Source organism: Staurois parvus, unplaced genomic scaffold, assembly GCF_062004578.1.
Source record: "Staurois parvus isolate SC_StPar_1 unplaced genomic scaffold, SC_StPar_1.0 ptg000439l, whole genome shotgun sequence".
In the NCBI taxonomy this organism is placed as follows: domain Eukaryota; kingdom Metazoa; phylum Chordata; class Amphibia; order Anura; family Ranidae; genus Staurois; species Staurois parvus.
The window spans coordinates 3,907,934-3,929,829 of record NW_028318235.1 but is presented as its reverse complement, the minus strand read 5'-3'; the positions used below and the strand labels follow the sequence as shown (position 1 = coordinate 3,929,829).

General features: G+C 42.4%; 1 protein-coding gene across 1 annotated transcript in view; it reads left to right on the top strand.

Moving 5' to 3' along the window:
• LOC149454045 (FYN-binding protein 1-like) overlaps window positions 1-21,896 on the top strand; it is a 320,960-nt gene that overhangs the window by 277,383 nt on the left and 21,681 nt on the right. Inside the window, exon 15 of the mRNA XM_089687844.1 lies at window positions 19,114-19,148. Coding sequence (XP_089543970.1) covers window positions 19,114-19,148 — 35 coding nt within the window. The remainder of the gene's footprint in view (window positions 1-19,113; window positions 19,149-21,896) is intronic.

Here is a 21,896-nt window from a genome sequence, read left to right as displayed (position 1 = left end):
ACGGGGGGAGACATCCGCCTCTTCAGCAGCCAGGCGAAGAAGTACTGGCGAGGAGAGTGGCTCGGTAGCCGGTGTAGAGACAGGTCTGTCTCCTGACCCACACGCAGCCGAGGGGGCTAGTAGTGAGGCGGAGACCCTAATTGATGATGATGAGGCTGATCTCACTTGGCAGCCTCGTCGTCATCAGGCTATTGCTTCCGCATCATCAGGAGAAGAGGGTGCCAGCTTGGCAGCGAGTAAAACAGTCGGTGGGTTGCCCAGGAGGCAGCAGGGTCGCAGCAGTGTCAGTGGAGGCAAACGACCACGGAGTAGAGCACCAGCTCCACTGCAGCCTACCACCACGGCCAGTAGTGGTGCCGGTGTACACGGAGGAAGTAGCAGTCAGCCAGTGAGGAGCAGCGGGGGCAAAGTTTCCTACTCGGCGTTGTGGCAATTTTTCGTCAAGCCGCCCGAGGAAGTAAACGTAGCCGTATGTCGACTATGTGGCCAGAAAGTCAAGCGTGGCCAGGGGGCCCATGTTGGGACTACAGCGTTGCGGCAGCATATGCAGCGTCGCCATTTGGTGGCCTGGGAAAACCGTGATAAAGATACGGTGGTTCTGCCTGCCCCAGTCCCCGCTCCATCACCCGCTCCGTTACTTGCTCCGTCACCCGACGTCAATCGCCCTCTATCAGCCAGTCAAGGCTCCAACACCTCTGCTGAGGGGAGTTGTCGATCGTTGGCATCTTCCGCTCGTTCAGATGCTCCTTCTCCTGCTACTCCTCTTCACGGATTCCGTCAGCAGTCTTTCTTGGAATCCGTTTCCAAGAGACAACAGTTTGCGAGCACGCACCCGACGGTGCAGAAGCTGAACGTCCTCCTGTCCAAGTTGCTGGTGCTGCAGTCCCTCCCTTTCCAAGTGGTGGACTCAGCACCTTTCCGAGAAATGATGGCTTGTGCCGCGCAGCGGTGGAGAGTGCCAAGCCGTCATTTCTTCGCCAAAAAGGCAGTGCCAGCCCTGCATTCACATGTAGAAGAGATGGTGGGCCAGTCTTTGAGCATGTCGGTCTCTGCCAAAGTGCACGGCAGCGCCGATGTGTGGAGCTGTAACTACGGTCAGGGACAGTACATGTCATTTACGGCCCACTGGGTGAACGTTGTGCCGGCACAGCCGCACCAGCAACTTGGACAGGTCACGCCGCTTTTGCCTCCACGTTTGCACGTCCTTGGTCCGGCAAAGATGTCCGCCTCTACCACCTCTTCTTCTGCCGTGTCCTCAGCCGCCACCCCCGTGCCAAGTCCCATTACCCGACCGGCATATCACATGTGCAGGGCGCAACGGTGTCACGCTGTGCTGCACCTGGTATGCCTTGGCGAACGTAGTCACACAGGGGAGGAACTTCTGAGTGTAATGAACAGAGAAATCGACAGATGGCTGTCTCCGCGCAAACTGAAAATCGGAACCATGTTGACCGACAACGGAAAGAACATGGTGTCTGCTCTGCGTCAAGGAAGGTTGTGCCATGCGCCATGCATGGCTCATGTGTTCAATCTGGTTGTCAAGCGGTTCCTAAAATCCACCATCCCACTGCAAGACATCCTTAAAATGTCACGTAAACTTTGCATGCATTTCAGCCATTCCTACACCGCAAAGCACACCCTCCTTGAGCTGCAGCGGCAGAACGGAATTCCACAGCATCGCCTGATCTGCGACGTTGCAACAAGGTGGAATTCAACCCTACACATGTTAGACCGCCTTTACGAACAGCGAAAGGCCATCACCGATTTCCTGATGTTACAAGCGGATAAAGGTACTCCCCTGTGTAACTTCGATGTCAGCCATTGGCAGCTCATGCGTGACACCTGCCACTTGCTCAGGCCCTTTGAGGAGGCCACACTATTCGTGAGTCGGCAGGACTATGGGATGAACGACGTCATTCCTCTGTTGCACGTCCTGGAACAAATGCTGTTAACAATGGCTGGTCAGGGTGCGGTAGACGTGGCGCACAGATCTCAACGCCACATGACCCCTGTGGGGGCAGGACAGGAAGAAGAGGAGGAGGTAGAGGAGGACATTGGTGCTCAGGAATTATTGAGTGAAATGGGTGGTTTTTCCACTCAACGGACAGGATTGGAGGAGCAGGAGCATCTGGTAGAGGAGGAGGAGGAGACAGAGGACCCAGACGCACCGTGGCAGTATGCTGTGGAGATGGAGGCAGGGAGTCCCTCGCATTCCTTGGGACAAATGGCCCATAGCATGCTCGGTTGCTTGCTTAGCGACAGCCGAATAATAACCATCAGACAGAGGGATGACTTTTGGCTGGCCACCTTGTTGGACCCTCGCTACCGTTCAAAAATGGTGGCCTTTTTCACACCTGCTGAGAGGGAGGCCAAAAAAACCACCTATGTAGTCAGTTGGTCTCTGCCTTTCTGTGCCAACGTCCATCCTCAGACACTGTGGGCCCTGTGCGCTCGCGTTCCGCTGCCATGGCAGCAGGGGAGGGGTGGGGTGGTAGGAGCAGTGGCAGCTCCACCAGCAGCGGCTGCCTCAGTCTGCAGTCGATGATGAGTAGCTTTCTTCACCAGCACAGTGAGGAAACTACTAACCAGCCGCAGCAGCAGCAGCAGCAGCAGCAGCAGCAGCAGCATCAGGTGTACCTGGAGCAGGACCTCAAACAACAGGCTTGGGCCTACTTGGACAGCACCCTGCCAACCGAGGTAGACAATCCGCTTGACTACTGGGCAACGAAACTTGACCTTTGGCCCCAACTAGCTGAATTTGCCCTTGAAAGGCTGTCATGCCCGGCCAGTAGCGTGGCATCGGAGCGCGTGTTTAGTGCGGCAGGAGGTATTGTAACTCCGCGGAGGACACGACTGTCCACCCAAAGTGTGGAGAGACTCACGTTTGTGAAAATGAATCAGGCGTGGATTAGTCTGGATTTCAAACCACCAGTTCCTGACACAACTGACTAAATCCGCCATGAATCATGCCCCAAACATGTGCCACTTTCAGGTCTCCTCACACTGCTGGTGGGTTCCATTTTGTCATAGGGTGCTGGCAGATTACGAGCCTCCCATTGCTGCTGCCAGGCCCGTAATCTGCCATGGGCCCCTGTACCGCCTCCTCATGCTGCTGCCAGGCCCGTAATCTGTCATGGGTCCCTGTACGGCCTCCCATTGCTGCTGTCTCCATCGCCACACTCTGCCATGTGCCACTTTCAGGTCTCCTCACACTGCTGGTGTGTTCCATTTTGTCATAGGGTGCTGGCAGATTACGGGCCTCCCATTGCTGCTGCCAGGCCTGTAATCTGCCATGGGCCCCTGTACCGCCTCCTCATGCTGCTGCCAGGTACAGAGTGTGTCATGGGTCCCTGTACGGCCTCCCATTGCTGCTGTCTCCATCGCCACACTCTGCCATGTGCCACTTTCAGGTCTCCTCACACTGCTGGTGGGTTCCATTTTTGTCATAGGGTGCTGTATGGCCTCCCATTGCTGCTGCCTCCACCGCCACACTGTGGCTCCACACTCTGGTTTTGGCCCCGTGACTGCCCAAATGAGTGAAGTGTGCGGTGATTCTAAGATCGACGGCACTCATCTGCATGTCATACTGACTGACAGTATTATTTCTCTTCCCCAGCAGACTCCAAGGGCATTTAAATTAAAGGTACAGTGTTCTGCACTAATATAAAGGCTCTCTGAAGCCTAGAAACACCCTTTTATAAGTTAAATTCGCAGCGAATATATTCGCCTCGAATCGAATTTATTCCTCGAATTCGCCGAATCAGCCGAATCGAATTTTTGAATACTTTGCTCATCTCTAGTCAAGACCATTCACACTTTCCTCAATAGCTGTATTTAATTCTTGAAGTTATACCTTCTCTTCTTCCACAATCAACTTCATTCCATTAATCCCTTGTTTTTGTCTGCTAAAAGTTGTAGCAGTTGCAAATGAACTATGAGAGCACTCATAAGTGCCCTCACAGTTCATTCAGAACTACAAGCCATCAGGCACAATGGCTGATGGTAGTTGCAGTTTATTCATTCACAGGAAACTATAAATGAACGATGCAGCTGTGTGGGTGGAACCCTGCATGGCCACATCGTTTTTAAATTGTGCCAGTGAATGCAGTGAGAAGATCCCCCACCCACTATCATACTGGGGGGGGGGGTAAGGGGGAACTGGTGGCAGAAGCTGGAACATGTTACATGTTGCCTTTAAAAAAATTGCAAATAATAAATACAAAATACTGTTAAAAATTACTACATCTGAATACAGAACCTCTGGTTCACCTTTTAGAATTGACTGATCTTGTTTTTTATCAAAAAGGATTTAATAAATGTTAAAGCCGTTATGGCAAACACGTGAAAAATATAGGGCGGTGCTTTTTGCATGCCAGTGTTGCACACAAGTATGTGGTGATGTGCTGTCCCAAAAAAGACAGCCTTTACTGTGTCAGGAACAAGTGTCCAACCAAAACCACCTTGTGTGAGGGTGGCCCCTGCAGCTTACCTTTATCAGCAAGTGTCAAACTAAGGCCACCTTGTGGAAAGGCATCCAGCCATTAAGTTTTTCCCCTTCACCTATGCCTACAGTGTGATGGATCCAGGCACCATCAGGAAATGAGGCAAATAGATTCTTTTAGTTTAGCAGAAGAGGAGAAAATGGTTTATTTGCAGTCTACCTAAGATTTGGCTGCCATATACCCTTGAGGAAGAGGAAAATGGTACATTGGCAGTACTCTAAAACAAAGTGACTGCTATGCCCCCTGGGGAGGAGTGAGAGGAGAAAAAAGGATCATTAGCAACACTCTAAAAAAAAGTGGCTGCTATGACCCCTTGAGGAATGTGGAAGATGTACCTTCTGCTGCCTACTTGTCTTGTTGAGGTGCTACTTCTTCCAAGCTCTGTGGAGCAGAGTCATGTATTTTCTCATGCATTTGTTACCCAAATGGCTGTTAATTTTACCATGGCTGATACTCTGCAGCCAGAGAATGCAAACAACAATGGTAATGTTGGCAGCAGATATGTTAAAAAGGCCCACACTGCAGAATTATTTCTACTTGCTGCCTATTCAAGTGCTTGCATATGCTGGCCAATTTATCCTAAACAGATAACTGAAGTCTATTGAAATATTTGGGGGAATAATTGGGGATACAAGGATGTAAGATATGTCGAGCTGTGGTTTTCAAGTATATTTTTGGACTTCGTTTTGACATTTTATTAAACTTTAAAGCGTGGTACTGGGAAAAGAAATTTCACAATCTTTACCATGAAACTCAATGTAGAAGTGAAAATCTGGCACCACAGCTTTTCAAAAAATATAAAAATACAAATTAATTTAATCTACCACATAAAAGAGGAATCCATGCCAGTACATATTGACACATTTCAGCCTCTTACAGAGGCCTTAGTTATAAATGTTTGGGGGGACTGGGGGGTGCACACCATTATTTTCAGCAAATTTTAAATGCCGGCAATTCTTTTCTTTAAATTCAGATGTCAGCAAAGGACCCTGCTGACATCTGATCACTCATTAGTTGCTAAGGATGTGGCGGCTGCCCACTCTTTAACAACCATGTTGTTTACTGGTTGTTAAGGATGCTGGCGGCTGCTCGCTCCTTAACAACCAGCTATTTACACTGTTTGTTAAATTACTGCAGGCTTTCATACTAAAATACTGCATGACTTCATAAAAGAGCATAGAATTGAAAAAAAAGTTTTGAAAAACTCTATGTGGTATCTTACTTTCTTATTTTGGCTTAGATTAACAGATTTATTGGATATGTTTTAAAGGAGAATATATTGTTGTTGCTTTTTTAAATGTTCCGTCTTTTTTATATTTATATTAAAATTATACAGGATTTATATAGCGCCAACAGTTTGCACACCGCTTTACAACATGAGGGCAGACAGTACAGTTACAATACAATTCACTACAGTAGGAATCAGAGGGCCCTGCTGGTTAGAGCTTACAATCTAAAAGGGAGAGTAATAAAAAAAAACCCAGTAGTGATCAAATACCACCAAAAGAAAGCACTATTTTGGTGAAAAAAATAATATAAATTTTAATGGTGTACAGTGTTGCATGACCGAGCAATTGCCAGTTAAAGTAGCACAGTACTGAATAGCAAAAAATGGCCTGGTAATGAAAGGGGTAAATCTTCTGCAGCTTAAGTGATTAAGCATACTGTTTTAAGCTATGTCTACTGTTCATTGCAACATGACCACCTAACTGTTTGTGGTGAGGGGGATACACAGACACAGAGCAAGCAATACCTTTTTTCTCTATGAAATGTTGAAGGTTATGGGTTAAGCTAAGTGTTAGACCCATGTTAAATGTTTAATAGTTTATAGTTAATGGAAAACAATCTATTTTTCTTGAATTGGTGTTAGCCTCCTGCCATTCCAAAGCAAGCTTTCTGCCTTGTAGAGCTATGAGAATCTCTGGGCTAGCTGGTCAGAAGTACAAATCCTGACAGGTAAAACAGCACCCATACCTATATGTATTTCAAATTTGTACTTAGTTGTTTTCCTGGAGTTCAAGGTTAAACCCTGTGCCAAAAAACAACTGCACATGGAGCCATTGTACTGTTTATTATATGTTAGTATACTGGCAATTATGTTTTACCCTTGTTCTTCTATAACAACTTCAGAGAATGATGGATTTATAAAATGCATTATTTGCCAAAATGTTTCTCGGATCAAGTGTCTTTCAAACACTTAGCCCAACATTCTTTTCCTATTCTTTTAACGATAAATACAGGTCTATGTTATACATTAATTACAATTCAGCATTCTCCAAGATTTTCCAGAATTCACTACCTGCAAAATATTGCAAGCCTACAAATAGAAAAGAGAATGGGCTCAAAATTAGGCTTAAAAATGTGCCCAAATCAACTTTCTTCTTCAATATGTACAGTATTTGTGTTTTTTCTGTAATTGGCTGCTCTTGTTTTCTTTGTTATCCTGAAACCTATTCAGAAACTTCAAGGGAAGATAGGATTAGCATAAAGTAAAACAGCTGGAGTCTACTTGTATAATTTCGTATGCAATTTAGAAATTAGTTAATTGTTTTTTTATGCTTTTGAGGCTTTGGGATTTAAACTTGTTTGGTGGAATAAATTGCAGACATTTTGCCAGTTTGTGGCAAAATGTATGCCCACCTCTATACTTTGGTGATATGTGACAAAGTCCCAATGCTGCCTTGAATGCCCCCCTGATCTTTCTTGAGCCATCTCTTCAATTCCTGTCACCAATTAAGAGTGGCTGTGTCATCAAACACACAGCCTAGTTAAAGGCATTTTAGAAATGTCAGTTTCTCGGTGCACATAGAATTAAATACATCTCAGCACTGCAATGCTGCTCAGAGCCTTCACCATACTTTCAGAGCATGTCATTTCCACTCATCATTTTTCTGAATACATCAACCGTGCATTGCAGCATTTCATCTCTTGTGGAGAGCAAAATGTTTATCCTAAAACCAGATTCCAAAGACATATAGGATCTTTGGTTTGTAGGTTCTGATTTGCAGTGTCACTAGATAAGCATATCAGAGAGTATTTACTGTTCACTAATAGCAGCTGCTAACAAACTGTCACATCTTTTGCTTATTTATAATATACTCACCGACAGACATTTGTTAATTAGCAGTGCTAATGGTCTCAATCTCCTGGCAAGTAGAGCAGTACTGACACACATTCTACCATCCCTGTTGGAGGCATGTGATGCATTGGCATGAATTCGATCTGTTCAACTCACAATGAGCTTGCTTACATTTCGGATTGTGAACAAAGTGAAATATGATCAAGTAGAGAGTTAAAAAAAATTAGTTAAAAAAAAAGGAGTTAAGACAAAATAAGTCTTCTAAATCTAACTGTAAGTATCATTTTAAGCTTCCTGTAAGTTTTAATATTGTATCACGTAGCAGCAACGCCGAAGTTTTTCCTCGGTGTACAGTGTGCCACATGTACATTAAGTCCCCTAAGGAACGATTTCCATTCTGGGAGTGCGTTCATAAGTCCAATTTGTTCGTAAGTCCAACAAAGTGAGATTTCTAATACTTTTCACACAAATATTGCATAAATAAACAAGCACAAAAATACTGTAAAGAAAAGATGTTGAAATGTAGAGTGGTAAAGTGCAACAGCTGGTATACAGGGACTGGCATGGAGTGAAGAGGCAAGACCGCTGCTTTTATGCTTGCTTCCAGACATCCTTGGCCTGAAATCAATACTCTACTACTGTACACTATTGTATTGTACACAGGGGCGGACTGACCATTTGGAAACTCGGGCACTGCCCGAGGGCCCGGAGTCAGTAGGGGGCCCCATGAGATGCCCCTGGTACCTTTGTCATAGGCTTTTTTGAGTTTGGGCAAGGACACAGGGGCCCCATGATCCCCTATTGCCCGGGGGCCCCATGAGTTGTCAGTCTGCCCCTTATTGTACAGTAAAGTACACAGCAGTACAACTGCTTGTGTCAGGAATGGACTTGCCAATAGTGGTGGGACTCACCTGCCTTGTGGGCTGCAGTACCAGGGCTGGCCAGCGGGTACTCTCAACAACCAGAGGTTCACTTCGGCAATTAGCCATCACCTGGGGCTGATTGCAGGTGGTGTATTTAACCTGCAGTCTGTGCCTTGGTGTGTGTTTTTCCATGGGCCCCTGTATCTTGTAACTAGCATTCCTGTTCCTGTTTCTGCCTGACTTGTTGCCGACCCTGCCTGATCCTGACCTCTGCTGACTTCTCCTGTTTGATCCCTGGCTTGTGACCCTGACCATTCTCTGCCTGACCCCCTGTACCTACCTGTCCGTTAGTTGCTGTACCTGGCTCGTGACCTGACTACTCTCCGCCTGCTCCTCCTGTACCTACCTGCCCGATAGTTATCGACCCGGCCTGCCTGACTACATTGTGCTCTATATGTGTATGTACCTGTGCATCTATATCAGTTTAGGTTTGGGTTTGTTTCACCTTGTTGTATGTATTTGTGTTAGCTTGGGGTTTGGTGCACTGCGTTTATGTTTGTATTGTTAGTCTTAATAAATTGTCTTATTTATACCATATCTGAAGTTTGCGTTTCCCTGTGTCAGTACACACACTTCTGGTCACACCCGCATCTCTGACAGCTTGTGGCAGAGAGTATACACAGCTGACAATGTCTGGCAGACACATGAGCTACTTTCATGATTTGACACGTGAACGCGTGTTCACATCTTTGAAAGTTTGCAACTTGAAGGTTGTTCATATCTTTGAAAGTTCACAACTCATAAAAGTAGGGGACTTACTGAATACAATAATGAAGCAACAGTTCCAGAACAAATACAGAATAGAGATCTGTAGTAACAAACTGCAACACTGAGTGGATTATTCAACCTTGAAAGAAGTCTTCTGCTCAGTGAGTAGGTGGTTAATGTGGTTGATGTGGAGGCTGGAGGGGTAAGTCAGGATGATCAGGTAGGAAGATAGGTTACTGTAGTTAGAGAGAGTGGTAGGGGCTCACAGAAAAAGAAGGCCAGTCCTGTGTTTTAGCACCCAAACAAATTTGCCAAGTTGGGTCAGCCACCGTTACCCCTAAAGACCAGGAGCACCCCATCTAATAGGGGTATGAGAGTTATAGGGGCAGGCCTAGGCATTTGGTGGTTATTTGGATTGTATAACCAGAAGGAATAATAGAATAATTTTTCTCCAGAATCGCCTAAGCTAAATGGTTTGCTGTCTCCCTAGTGCCAGAGTTCGGCATGTGGTGGACTGCGTGGAAATATTACTGGGAAGGGCCTGGAATAACCAAGCTGTTTTGTCCATGTTGGGACCAATTACAGAATACATGGAAGATAGAGGATCCTGAAGAATCAATTTAAAGAAGTAAGCTGGAAGTTAAAGGGAAGGATCTCCATGGTTATATTCTGTGGAACTGAATGCATGACCCAGTGTAAGATTGAAGGATTTAGGTTTCTAGAGCATTGGCTGGCTTTTCATTGGGGTACAACCTACATGCTAAGGATAGCTTGCACCTAGATGGAAAGAAGTCTGCTGTGCTAGTGGAGAGGTTTATGGGAAGGCTGGAGGATTATTTAAACTAGAATGAGTTGGAAGGGAGAATTGGAATATAATGGGGCAGACAAGTGAGACAGAGATCAGGCACTAAAGGAGAGTGGAATGGGGAAAGGTGAAGGGAAGTCTATGGAAGTTGATAAGGAGATTCCCTTGTTACTAACATGTCAACAACCATTGCCAATTACAGTAATATTTGTACTACAAAAAAGACATGCAAAATATACTGTAAGTGAAATTCAAAAATGGATTAATGTTTTTGTTCAGCAATGCCGGAAGTCTTCCAAGCAAAATAAGTTTTGATGCATGAAGATGATACTTTTTTTATTTGCACTAACATTGTTGCTGGCTGCACGGGATCTATTTTACTGCTTTTCTTGTTATCATTAACAAATTCAATACAAATTACTTAGCATCACAAAATTATACATGGTTCTGTATTCTCTAAAAGAATAGTACTGGGAGGTGGGTAGGGGATAAAACCAAGGAACGGTGCTCAGAGGTGGTTAGGTGGTGGAGACAATGGTTGACTGAGAAAAGGGGAGTTCCTGCACCTATTCTTTGAGAAAAAAAGCCCTGCATATGTATAGTCACCATGAAGGTAGTTTGAGGTGGTCCAGGGAAACCTGGTGAGGAAAAAAGGTAAACTTTTAAGAAGCAGTAAAATTCCTTTATTGGGCTTGGAGTTTGGGGGGCAGAAGAAACTGGGTAGCACCTCAGCCTGGCTGCCTTGGTGTACAAGCCCACCTACCAGGATACCTGGCTTGTTAAAAGAACTAGGAAGGCTCACAGGAAGGAGCTGTGAAAGAGGACTTTTAAAATGTGATGGATAACAGAGAGCACTTGGAGAATTCAAACACCAGACTGTGATTTGTTTAGGCAAGCAAAAGCCTACTGTATGGAACCTGTATGTTGTATGATGTTGTATGATCTTTGTGCCACAGTTAGAGGGCCTTTGTTTCATTGTTTATTTGCTGACGTGTGTGTATAGTGTGATAATTGTGTAAATAAAAAAAGTGCTTATAAAGTATATATAAAAATCCCTTAGGTATTATTCACACTAGTGTTCTTTTATAAAAGCAAGAGAAGTCAACTGAGAAGTATATACAACTTTTATGTCCCCCAGATCACTTTTTCCTGCGTTTTAGTGTTCCTGCTTTAAAGCAGTTTTTGCCGTGTTTAGGCATTTTTAGACATGTTTAGCTGCATCTATAGTGTCTAATCGTAAGCTGGATACACAGAATTCTATTTTCCCTAAAGGCAGCTCAACGGACTGCACCTAAACACAGGTATATACACAGTGTGATTGACCCCACTGAAAAATTATTGCATTTAGAAATGTCCTCTTAACACAGGTTTGACAGTGCAAGTGGGAAGTGTAAAATGTGAAAAATGTGTTAATCACAAACAATCTATACATGTTATATCAACAAAAATTATGAAAATACCCATTCATTTCCTTTTATGTTTTTTTTCTCACTAAATACACCCCTTCATATATATCCTTTGTCATTTACCTCCCTTGCGCCCATGCTGTCAGGGTCCCTCTATTGTTGGGTTGACAGTGCTTCCGGGTTACATTGGAGGTGTGCGTGTAATGTCATCATAGAAACATGTCTCCTTGGGGTTGGTCCTATTTAAAGGACCTGTGTCCATATGTCCAACCTCAATTCATCACTTCTGCCTGCATCCCAAGACACTTTCCTGTGTACTTGTTTTCAGCCTGTTTTGTCCTTGGATTGACCTCTCAAGTACTGACCAAGGCTGCCTGTTTAAATTTGCTTGTCTGCCCCCTGCCTTAACCCTTGACCTGTATTCTGGTTTTCATTTATCTCTGAACTAACATACAATTTTGAGGACATGTGTTCTGACCAAAGAAACAGAGATAAACATCTCGGGACACTAGCAGACTCCTTCCATAAGAAAGGTTACAAGGACAAAACTATCAACACCAGCATAAACACAGCCTTGAGAACCCGAAGAGAAAATCTACTTCAGTACAAAGAGAAAAAAAAAAACAACCGTGTACTTCTAGTAAGCACATACAACCCAGCACTAGAAGGAATAAGAAAAATAATCAAAGATTTACAACCCATCATAACAGAGGATGGAACTCTGAAAGAAATATTCCAGCAACCCCCAATACTAGCTTTCAGACAACCCCCCAACCTCAGAAATAAACTAATCAGTAGGAAACTTCCTTCTGATTATAAGGTCACAAATAAAGGAAGCAAACCCTGCAATAGAAAATGCTGCAAACTGTGCAACCAAATCAATCAAAAAGTGTCAGACACCCAAAAGGGATCTTCAATATCTCCAGATCATACAGCTGCACCTCTAGTAATGTTGTGTACACTATCCAGTGCAGAAAATGTATCAAAGGATCTTACGTTGGCAAAACAGGACAGAAGTTGTCAACAAGGATGAATTTGCACAGACATACCATCAAGGAACATAAAGAAGATGACTTCTGCACACTTGTGGGACACCATTTCGCACAACCAGACCACACTATGGAAGACCTCAATATTTTAGTTCTTAAAGGAAATTTCAAATCCATTCAGGAAAGGAAAACTTTTGAACTAAGAATGATATTTCTATTTGACACAAGAGATAATGGCCTTAATTTGGACATGGGATTCCTCACTCATTATCCAACAGTTTTACAACCCCCTCTGTGAGTGTTGTCCCCCCCCCCCAAGTCTTTGCTTTTGCTGTGTCTTATTTCTAGTCTATTCCTACTTTTATAACCATTGTTGTGTACATTTGTGTGTGTTTCTTTCTGGGGGGTTTTTTCTCCCCCTTTCAACATCTCTTTCAACATTCTGCTAAAACTTTGTGAAGTAGTACTGCCTGGACCTTGAAGAAGGGGACCTTCCCCGAAAGCTTGTCCTCAAAATTGTATGTTAGTGCAAATAAAAATGTATCACATCAGTACTCAATTGTTTCTGTTGCAAGTGCACTAATACGGCTACAATCACCTCAAGCATTTATCTCTGCTATGTTTCAGACTGTTCTGGTGAGGTTCACAGTCCAGCTGCCTGGTTTGGTCTTCTGTTCATCCAGTACACTGCTTTCTTCACTGCTGTCATTGTGGTCATCTGCTTCTGCAAGTGCGGGTTGTAGGTTAATCTCTACAAATTAGAGCAGGGTGAACCGAGGGGTCACAACCTGGAATCAGCAATCAGCTAAGTCCCACCCTTCATTAGGGGGTGCCTGGTGAAACACTGACGGATAGACTCTGCTCCCTGAGGGATCCAACATCGGCTGCTCATATTTCATTCACTTTATCCATCCTTGTGACAGATTGCTCATTACCATGACTTGTTGGAGACTCTGTCTCCAGCCGACAGTTATATGCAATTAATAGCTCAGAGGTTCAACTCTCAGCAATCCAATCAAGAGCATATGATGCAGTTTGTACAGGACACTTCCACCCACTTCAACCATCTGCAAGCTGTTATTACCCCTTCTCCTTCATCTCCAGCTCCATCCCCAGCAGCTACTGCACTATCTACAGCAGCCAACACCTCTAGTCCTCACCTGCCTCCACCACCTTGTTTTTCTAGCGACCCTATGGCATAGGTTCATTAATCAGTGCTCCATTCACTTCCAGCTTTTGGTCCACAACTTCCCTAATGACCATTCCAAGGTATTCTATATAATTTCACTTCTCTCTGCCTATTTCCTTAGTAAATACTGAACTTCTGCTGCTGGCACACTCCCTCAACTTCATCAGAAGGTATGCCCATAGGCCAGTATATGATCCAATTTCATACTCTGGCCTCAGGAACTCTTGCAAGACATCAAAGTCTTTCTTACTTACTTCCATTTTGGCAGGGAATATTGAAACATCTAAAAGGATAAACTGCACAGAAGATCCATACCTATACCCAAGATAAATTGGTCGCTCTTTGCATTCAGGTTTTCATACATATTTAAGTACAAATAAGATGCCATTAATGAGTTCAATACATCAGATATAAAGCAAGTATTATACAGCAGCAGGTTTCTGTGAACTTGAGTACACAAACATAATAGGTTCAGAATCCAAGTAATGCAAACTGGCTGCTCTCATATATCAAATGGTTAAAAGGGGGTGAGAAGTGTGAGGGAATGTAGCATAAAATAGGTATCAGATTCAGGGGCAAGGGTAGTAGCATTTTGCTCTGGGGGTATCTTAAAAAGGGAGAAGAGAAGAGGGGATGCCCCAAATTATATGCTAAGAATAATGAGGCTAGCAGCCTAGTATTAAGGTATGGTGGAGGGGAAGAGAAAGAGGTGGTGAAGAAAAGAGGAGTATGGATACGAGAAGGGAAGAAGGAGGTTGGATAGAAGGGGGAGGTAGTGGGGGACCTGGCCGAACAGGGACACTTTCAGTGTTTGGTCCCTTAAATAGTCAGAGGGAGAGAAGTGAGTGATCAAGATTAAGGATATGGTTATATTCCAAAAAAGGGGTCCATGTCTTCAGAAATTTGGAGTGAATTTCATTATAGAAGTAAGATTTTCGTGAACTGTGGTACCCATAATCGGCTGCTTCACCTCCAAGAAATTCAAAGTTGGTTGCTGCCAGGCTTTAGCGATAGTTTAGCACATGGCTAATAAGAGAAAGGAGATTCAGACTGATGTTCATTTCCAGGAGCAGACCATCAAAAGATCTAGATTATGCCATCCTTCATCTGGACACCTAACTGCAGTTTTTCAAAAGACTCCTGAGCCATCTCCTTTTTCCTTCGCTTAAGATTTGGAGGAATCAGTGCAACCTCTTGGGAAAAGATTCTTTACTCCTGAGGAGCGCATTGGGCATCGCAATTTAGATTTATGACTCGACTGTGGTTCCAAAGGCCACCTGTTTAAGACCTGCCCTGTCTGTCTGGGAAACTCTTAGGTCTAGTTCATCCATTTCCTTCCAGTGGGACCTAAAGTCTTATCAACCTTCCACATACATAAATTCTGGAGCAGCCAGGAAATTAACTCAGCGGTCCTTTCCTTCTGAGTTGAGAATTCCTCTGAATTGGCCAAACTGTCTCTCTGTGTCTATGGTAATGGCTCCATTTTATCTGTAGGTCCATCTGGTTTCTATTAAAACCATCACCACTCTATTACTTCTGCCACCTTACCAGTCCTTCTGAGATGTCTTATGCAAAAAGGGTACAAACCTCCTTGTTTCTCATCATTCTTTGATTGCCGCATTGACCTCTTTGCCAAGAACTTCTCCACACATCTATTAAATCCTGTGCCCATTCCCAAAACACAGGACATGTCAGATTATATCCAAGAAAATCCTTAGAAGGGGTTTATCATGATGTGGTGCTAGATTTTATATATATATATATATATATATATATATATATAGTTAATCTGGTTGAAAAAAGACACTAGTCGATCCAGTTCAACCAACATAAATAAAACAACCACAAACACACACAAATAGAAAGCCTTCATATACACTATCCTATACTAACAGCTGATCCAGAGGAAGCCAATAAAAAAAAACTAATAAAGCATGATACAATTTGCTCCAGTGGGGGAAAAAAATCCTTCTTGATCCCCCAAGAGGCAATTGGATATTCCCTAGATCAGCTTTACCTGTGCATATTAGTATTCAGTTATATTATTTGCATTTAGGAAAGAAACGACCAGTTGACACACATCCACCACCTCCTGCACTCAGGGGCTCAGATCAGAGGAAGGCCAATCAAATAAAATATTAATGTTCATCCAACACTGATCAAATGTTGTGCAGCTCTAACACGAAGCCAGGGAAGCTTGATATAGACTGTAGTAGAGAACAAAAGAAAAGAGCGCACAAACCTTGCGCATTACCTCAGTAAACAGTTCATGAATTTATTGATAAATTATACTCACAAAAGTAGCAGTAAAAAAGGCATATAACATCCAAAACCAACACAGGGTTAGAAGACACGTGCGAGTTCCATTCGGAAGGGAAATAAACTCTTGGTCAAGCTGACGTGTTTCGAAGGGGGGGTCCCTTCTTCCTTAGAGCTTAAAAGGTCTACAAATGAGGACCTGGGCTGCTGGTAGAAATGATCTATTTTCAGTTCAATTACTATTCACAGGAGGCATTCTGCCACTATTTGTCAGTGTTTCTCATTTGTAGACCTCCTATCAGTTTGGTTGCCCTTCTCTGCACTTTCTCCAGTTCCCCAATATCTTTTTTTGTGAACTGGTGCCGAAAACTGAACTGCATATTGCAGACAAGGTATTACTGATGATTTGTACAGGGGTAAAATGATATCTCTCACTTTGCAGCCCATACCTCTTAATATATGAAAGGATTTTTCTCGCGTTGGAAACCGCAGTTTGGCATTGCATGCCACTATTAAGTTTATGATCTACCAGAAGACCCAGATCCTTCACAACCATTATTTCCCCAGTTGTACTCCTCTTAGTATGATACATGCATATTGTTGGCCCCCAAGTGCCTAACTTTACATTTATCGACAATAAACCTAATTTGCAACACAGTTACCCAATTAAACAGTGTACATTATTGAGGTCAGTTTGTAAGTTAGAAATATCCTGTAAGGACATTATTCCACTGCACAGCTTGGTGTCATCTGCAAAGATTGAAATGGTATTTTTAATCCCAGACCCTATATCATTTATAAATTATTTAAAAATTAAGGGTTCCAACACTGAACCTTGGGGTACACCACTAAGAACCCTAGACCATTAGGAGTATGAATCATTAACTACTGCTCTCTGAATACGATCTTTTAGCCAGTTTTCTATCCATTTACAAACTGATTTTTCCAAGCCTGTAGACTTTACCTTACACATTAGCCGTGTGTGGGGAATCATGTCAAACGCTTTTGCAAAATCCAAGTATACCACGTCCACAGCCACCCTTCTGTCCAAGGTTTTGCTCACCTCATAAAAAGAGATAAGATTTGTCTGACAACTTCTGTCTTTCATTAACCCATGCTGCCTTTTTGCTTTATTTTTTTTTTCTAGCAAAATCTCATCTATGTGGTTGTTATTAAACTCTCCAGTATCTCCCCAATTATGGAAGTTAAATTAACAGGTCTATAGTTACTTGGTATTTTTAAATATACGCATCACATTGGCCTTATGCCAATCCAGTGGTGCCTTTTTCTTATCTTTAATCTGTCTAAATATTTCTGGATCATCAGCCATAGTAATTGCTATTGTTGATTTGTTTGTCTTTGGTGTTTTAGTATAATAATGAAATTGACACTGACATTTTGCCAGAGTACCACTCAATCCTCTTAAGACCTATTCAAATGTTACCGTTTGTGTGCATTGCATTAACCACTTACTGCCCGCTAACAGTAGAGTTACTGCTAGAGGGTGGCAGCTACAGGCTCAGTAATGTACCTGTGTATCGTTGAGCACAATCGCACTGGCACAAACCCCTGGGGCGCTCAGCAGTGTGAAACCAAGACCGCTGTGTCCGGAAACTGAGAAAAACATATTTTTTTCAAAATGTTCAGTATATTTTGTTTATATAGCAAAAATGAAAAAACCCAGTGGTGATCAAATACATCAAAAGAAATCTCTATTTGTGTGAAATAAATTATATAAATTTCATTTGGATACAGTGTTTCTTGACCAAGCAATTGCTAGTTAAAATAGCACAAAATAGTAGCAGCAAAACAATGCCCTGGTCATGAAGGGGGTAAAACCTTCCAGAGGTCAAGTTGTTAATAGCATTGTGTTGCACATCAATGTGCATTGCGTTAAGGCAGCCCATTTTTTTTTTGACTGCCAAGAATTTTTGAGACAAAGTGCACAACAACATACGGTAATGTAATACACATATTTTGCCTTAGTGTGTTGTGCCAACGCATGTAACATGGGGTAATGTGAATTTCAGTAATACGCACATTACCGCGATGTACCTCACCACAAAAGCATGTTTCTGCTCTAAATCTCTGCCAAGGAATCTCCACTTTTTATACTGCAAAAGAATAGTGTTGAGTGCTACAGGCCTATTGTCACATTACAATGTACCAAATTTTGGCTAGAGATGTAAAGAGATTATAAGCGTTGCATCTCTACTACAGCTTCCTGGTGAATAGATTCACTGCCAGTGACTTGAACATTGTGCTACTACTGTTTGTCACAGCTTTCCCCAGAAAAATAGATATCATTTGTTGCTTTGCAAGAAATAGTAAGGTAACAAGCATTTTTTACCAACACAATAGAAATATTTTTTTTCTGATTCTCCAAAAAATAAAATAAAATCCCAGGAAAGCTGATGATGGGTAAACATGCAAGTCCAAGATATTTACCACTGAGCATAGATTTGATAGAGTCTTTAAATATGAAATGGATCTGCAGGCTAGATCAGGCTAATATATTTGTGAAATGAAGAAGCTTGTTTATCCCTGGTCTGTAGCACTTAAACTCTTACATGCTTATTACCTAGGCTGTAGGCGGTGCTGTTATTTACAATTCAAACTGATGACACAATGAAAAACTGTAGTCAAAATATTGGGAACTAAAGAAGCAGTCAAAATATTGGCAGCTAAAATTGTAAATCCTGGCGTTTCCTTTCATGCGTAAAGTGATTTTAGCTGCACTTACAACATGATCCTTTTTATTCATTTGCACTGATATCCAAATTTTCAGGAAAAGCTTTTGGGATGCAACCCCTTCTTCTAAGGTCAAAGCAGTTAAAATTTCCTTCCACTCTTTGCTCCTTCCACTTCCAGTCTTCATGTTAATCTTTTAATGAAATGGGTGACCCCATTCACCAATAGAAAGGCTCAAGAGATGGCAGAGAATGGGGCTAAGCTAGACTTTTACAGGAAGTCAAGATTTGCAACTTCAGTTGCCTATGACTCTAAATTTCCTGATTTTGACTTGCTGCGTTCACTAAAAATAACAATTTATACATTTTTACAAATTATTTTTAAGTGTCAAAGGTTTGATTTAAATTTGGTAATTTATGAAACAATTAAACTTTTTGCCACATACCTATGCAACAATGAATTTTACCAAATTGTATATACGAATAATTTTCTTTAACTATTAACAATATCTATATGTAGAAACAGTATGTCTCTAAACCTAAAATATTCTTTTTACTTGCAGTGAGAAAGAACTTTCGGATGCTACCAGCACCTCAGGTACACCTTTGCTGAATTTATCATTTTGAAGCATTACAAAATTTTGAAGGGCGGCTTGCTTGTAAATAATAAATATAACTAAAGTATCTAGTTAACTAGCCTTAAAATTACAGTCTGTGTTTCTGCATCACTGAGAAAGGGGATATGGTGAACATAACACCATGAGAAGGGGAACAAACTTTTTTTTCGTTTGGTTTAATTATGTATCATGTATTTAGATTTATTCTTCTAAAGCTTATTCTGAGCTCTGCCTAGATACTGTATCTGATACAGTCTCTTACACGCTGAGTATTTTTCTTTTTTGTTACTGTTTACTTAGGCATAAATTAGTTCAACGTACTATGCTATATCTTAACAGTGTAAGCATAGCAATGGTAGTTGTTACAATGGGAAACTATGCTGGACACAGTAGCTAAAGTTATAAAGTAGTTTAAGCAATAAAAATCAGACCTGCAATAGTTTGCTGATACATGTCTAGTTTATCTTCAGATTAGGTTTAAGACAGTTTAAAGAAAAATAACATAAGATATTGAACTCATTAATACAAATATAAAGTGAAATGTAATTTTAATGTTTGTTTTAAGCCTAGTACACAAAATTATTGTAGTGATCAACCCCTTAGGGGCTGCTGGAAGTAGGCAGGTTCTCCCTAGATAGTATAGAGGCCGCCAGTCTCACAAGCTCAGTCCCAAGCACACAGACAATCAAAGGTCAGTCTAGGACATGTCTTTCGAAGATTTATTGCAGAAGACCTTAACAGAAGGAAGGGGTTTAAAGTAATTGGATTCTCCAAAACAATTAGCAACCACAACAAGAGGACACACTTCTCTCTAGTCCCTCAATAGCAGCTTCTCTGAAAGTAGAAGGAAATAGTCAGTAGATCTAAGGCCCCACAGCTGCAGACCATAGGGCAATCTCTGGTCACTGATTCCATTCCAATTTGCGCAATTATCAGTCCGCACTAAGTCCTCACAATGTTCCAGGAGCTGCCTGCTACCCAGCCTCCACATATAGATCTGTAGTGAGTTGGAATAATATAGTCCTTCCCCAGACCAGGACTCAGAAAGTGTCCTTCAGCAAGTGTGCCTCTTCAACAATTCTCCTCAGGCCCTTAGACCAGCAACCACTGAGGCCCAAACAGTAGTTATTGGTCTTAGACATTTTTCTCTTGGGGTCAGTAGCCCCAAGAGTCCTTGAACCCTCTCTGACAAGAAAAAAAAATCTGCTCATGCCTCCTTTCTTATTATCACCTTCCCAACCACCTTCTGGATGCTCCCTTCCAGGGATTGGCTAGGGCATGATAAATTTTCAACCAATCATTTTAGTCTCTTTCTTATGCTCACATGTTCCAGAGGTGGGGGGAAGCAATCAAACTCTCAGCTCAGGAACCCTGATCAGACCAAAACAACAACCACACTTCTCACTACAGTGGAGCCAAAAACTAATTTTAGCAGCCTAGTTAGGAGGCCGTATATAATCAAATGATTGTCCAATTTCCTCTGAATGTGAAAACAAGAATGGTATTCTCAAATGACAGCGGAAAACTTCCAGCGCACATAGTTACATTCCACAGTAGAATCAGACGTAGTGTAATGTGCGCATGACTTCTCTAGCCATGCCTTAATGGCATTCAGAGCACTGGTAAACTTTATTCTGCAATTCGCTTATCAATATCACAGAAATTTCAGGTAATATCTCCTTAAAAACATCATTTATTATCATGGATATGATCATTCTTTAGTATTTATGAAACTTATTTTAGTTTTCATCCCCATTTAGGTCCTACTGCAATTTTTCTAACCTTTAATTTTAAAGTGGTTCTAAAGGTTGAATTTTATTTTCCATCAAAATAATAAACACATCATATTTACCTGCTCTGTGCAATGGTTTTGTACAGAGCAGCCCTGTTCCTACTCTCCTTGGCATCCCTGCTGGTGCTCCTTGCCCCTCCCCCTTACTGAGTGCCTCCAGGGCAAGCTGCTTGCTCTGGGGACACTCGTGTGTTCTGGCTCCCGAACTGGCTGTGTGTTTATGGGATACACAAAGCGTGGCTCAGTACCGCCACCTCCCTCTTCACTGGCTGGGATTGTGTGTCAGCCAATGGGAAGAAAGAGACCCAGGAGAGCTGAGGCCCTCTGCGCTGGATCAAAATGTGGCTCAGGTAAGTATTGGGGGGGAGCTGCACACTGAAGGTTTTTTACCTGCATGGAGGTAGAAAATCTTCACCCTTTACAGCCTGTTTAGGAAAGATTTTCTATTATCTTTTATTAATTCAAACGTCGACCTTTGAACCATTTCCATCACTCCAATGTTTTGGTTTTTTTTACAGTGTGGTGCACAAAACTGTATCCCAAATTGTAATTGTAGTCTTACAATTTATATATACTATACTATAATATTACTGTGGGGGGTTTTTTCTTAATAAGTACACATCTCAGGATTTTGTATCCATTTGCAGGTACCTCTTGTCATTTAGTGATGCCGCTATGCATGCTGTTAACCAATATTCCCATGTTATTTTGCCCAACTATTTCCATTTATTGTATAGGGGCTAACCTTTTACCATGGCTTAGAACAGGGATGGGCAAACTTTTTGACTTGTGGGCCGCAATGGGTTCATATATTGATGAATGATGTAGATGAATGATGTGTATGTGTCATCCATAGTAAGTATAGTAATATTCCCCCATAGTAAGCAGAGTAATTAATCCCCCATATAGTAATTCATCCCCCATATAGTAATTCATC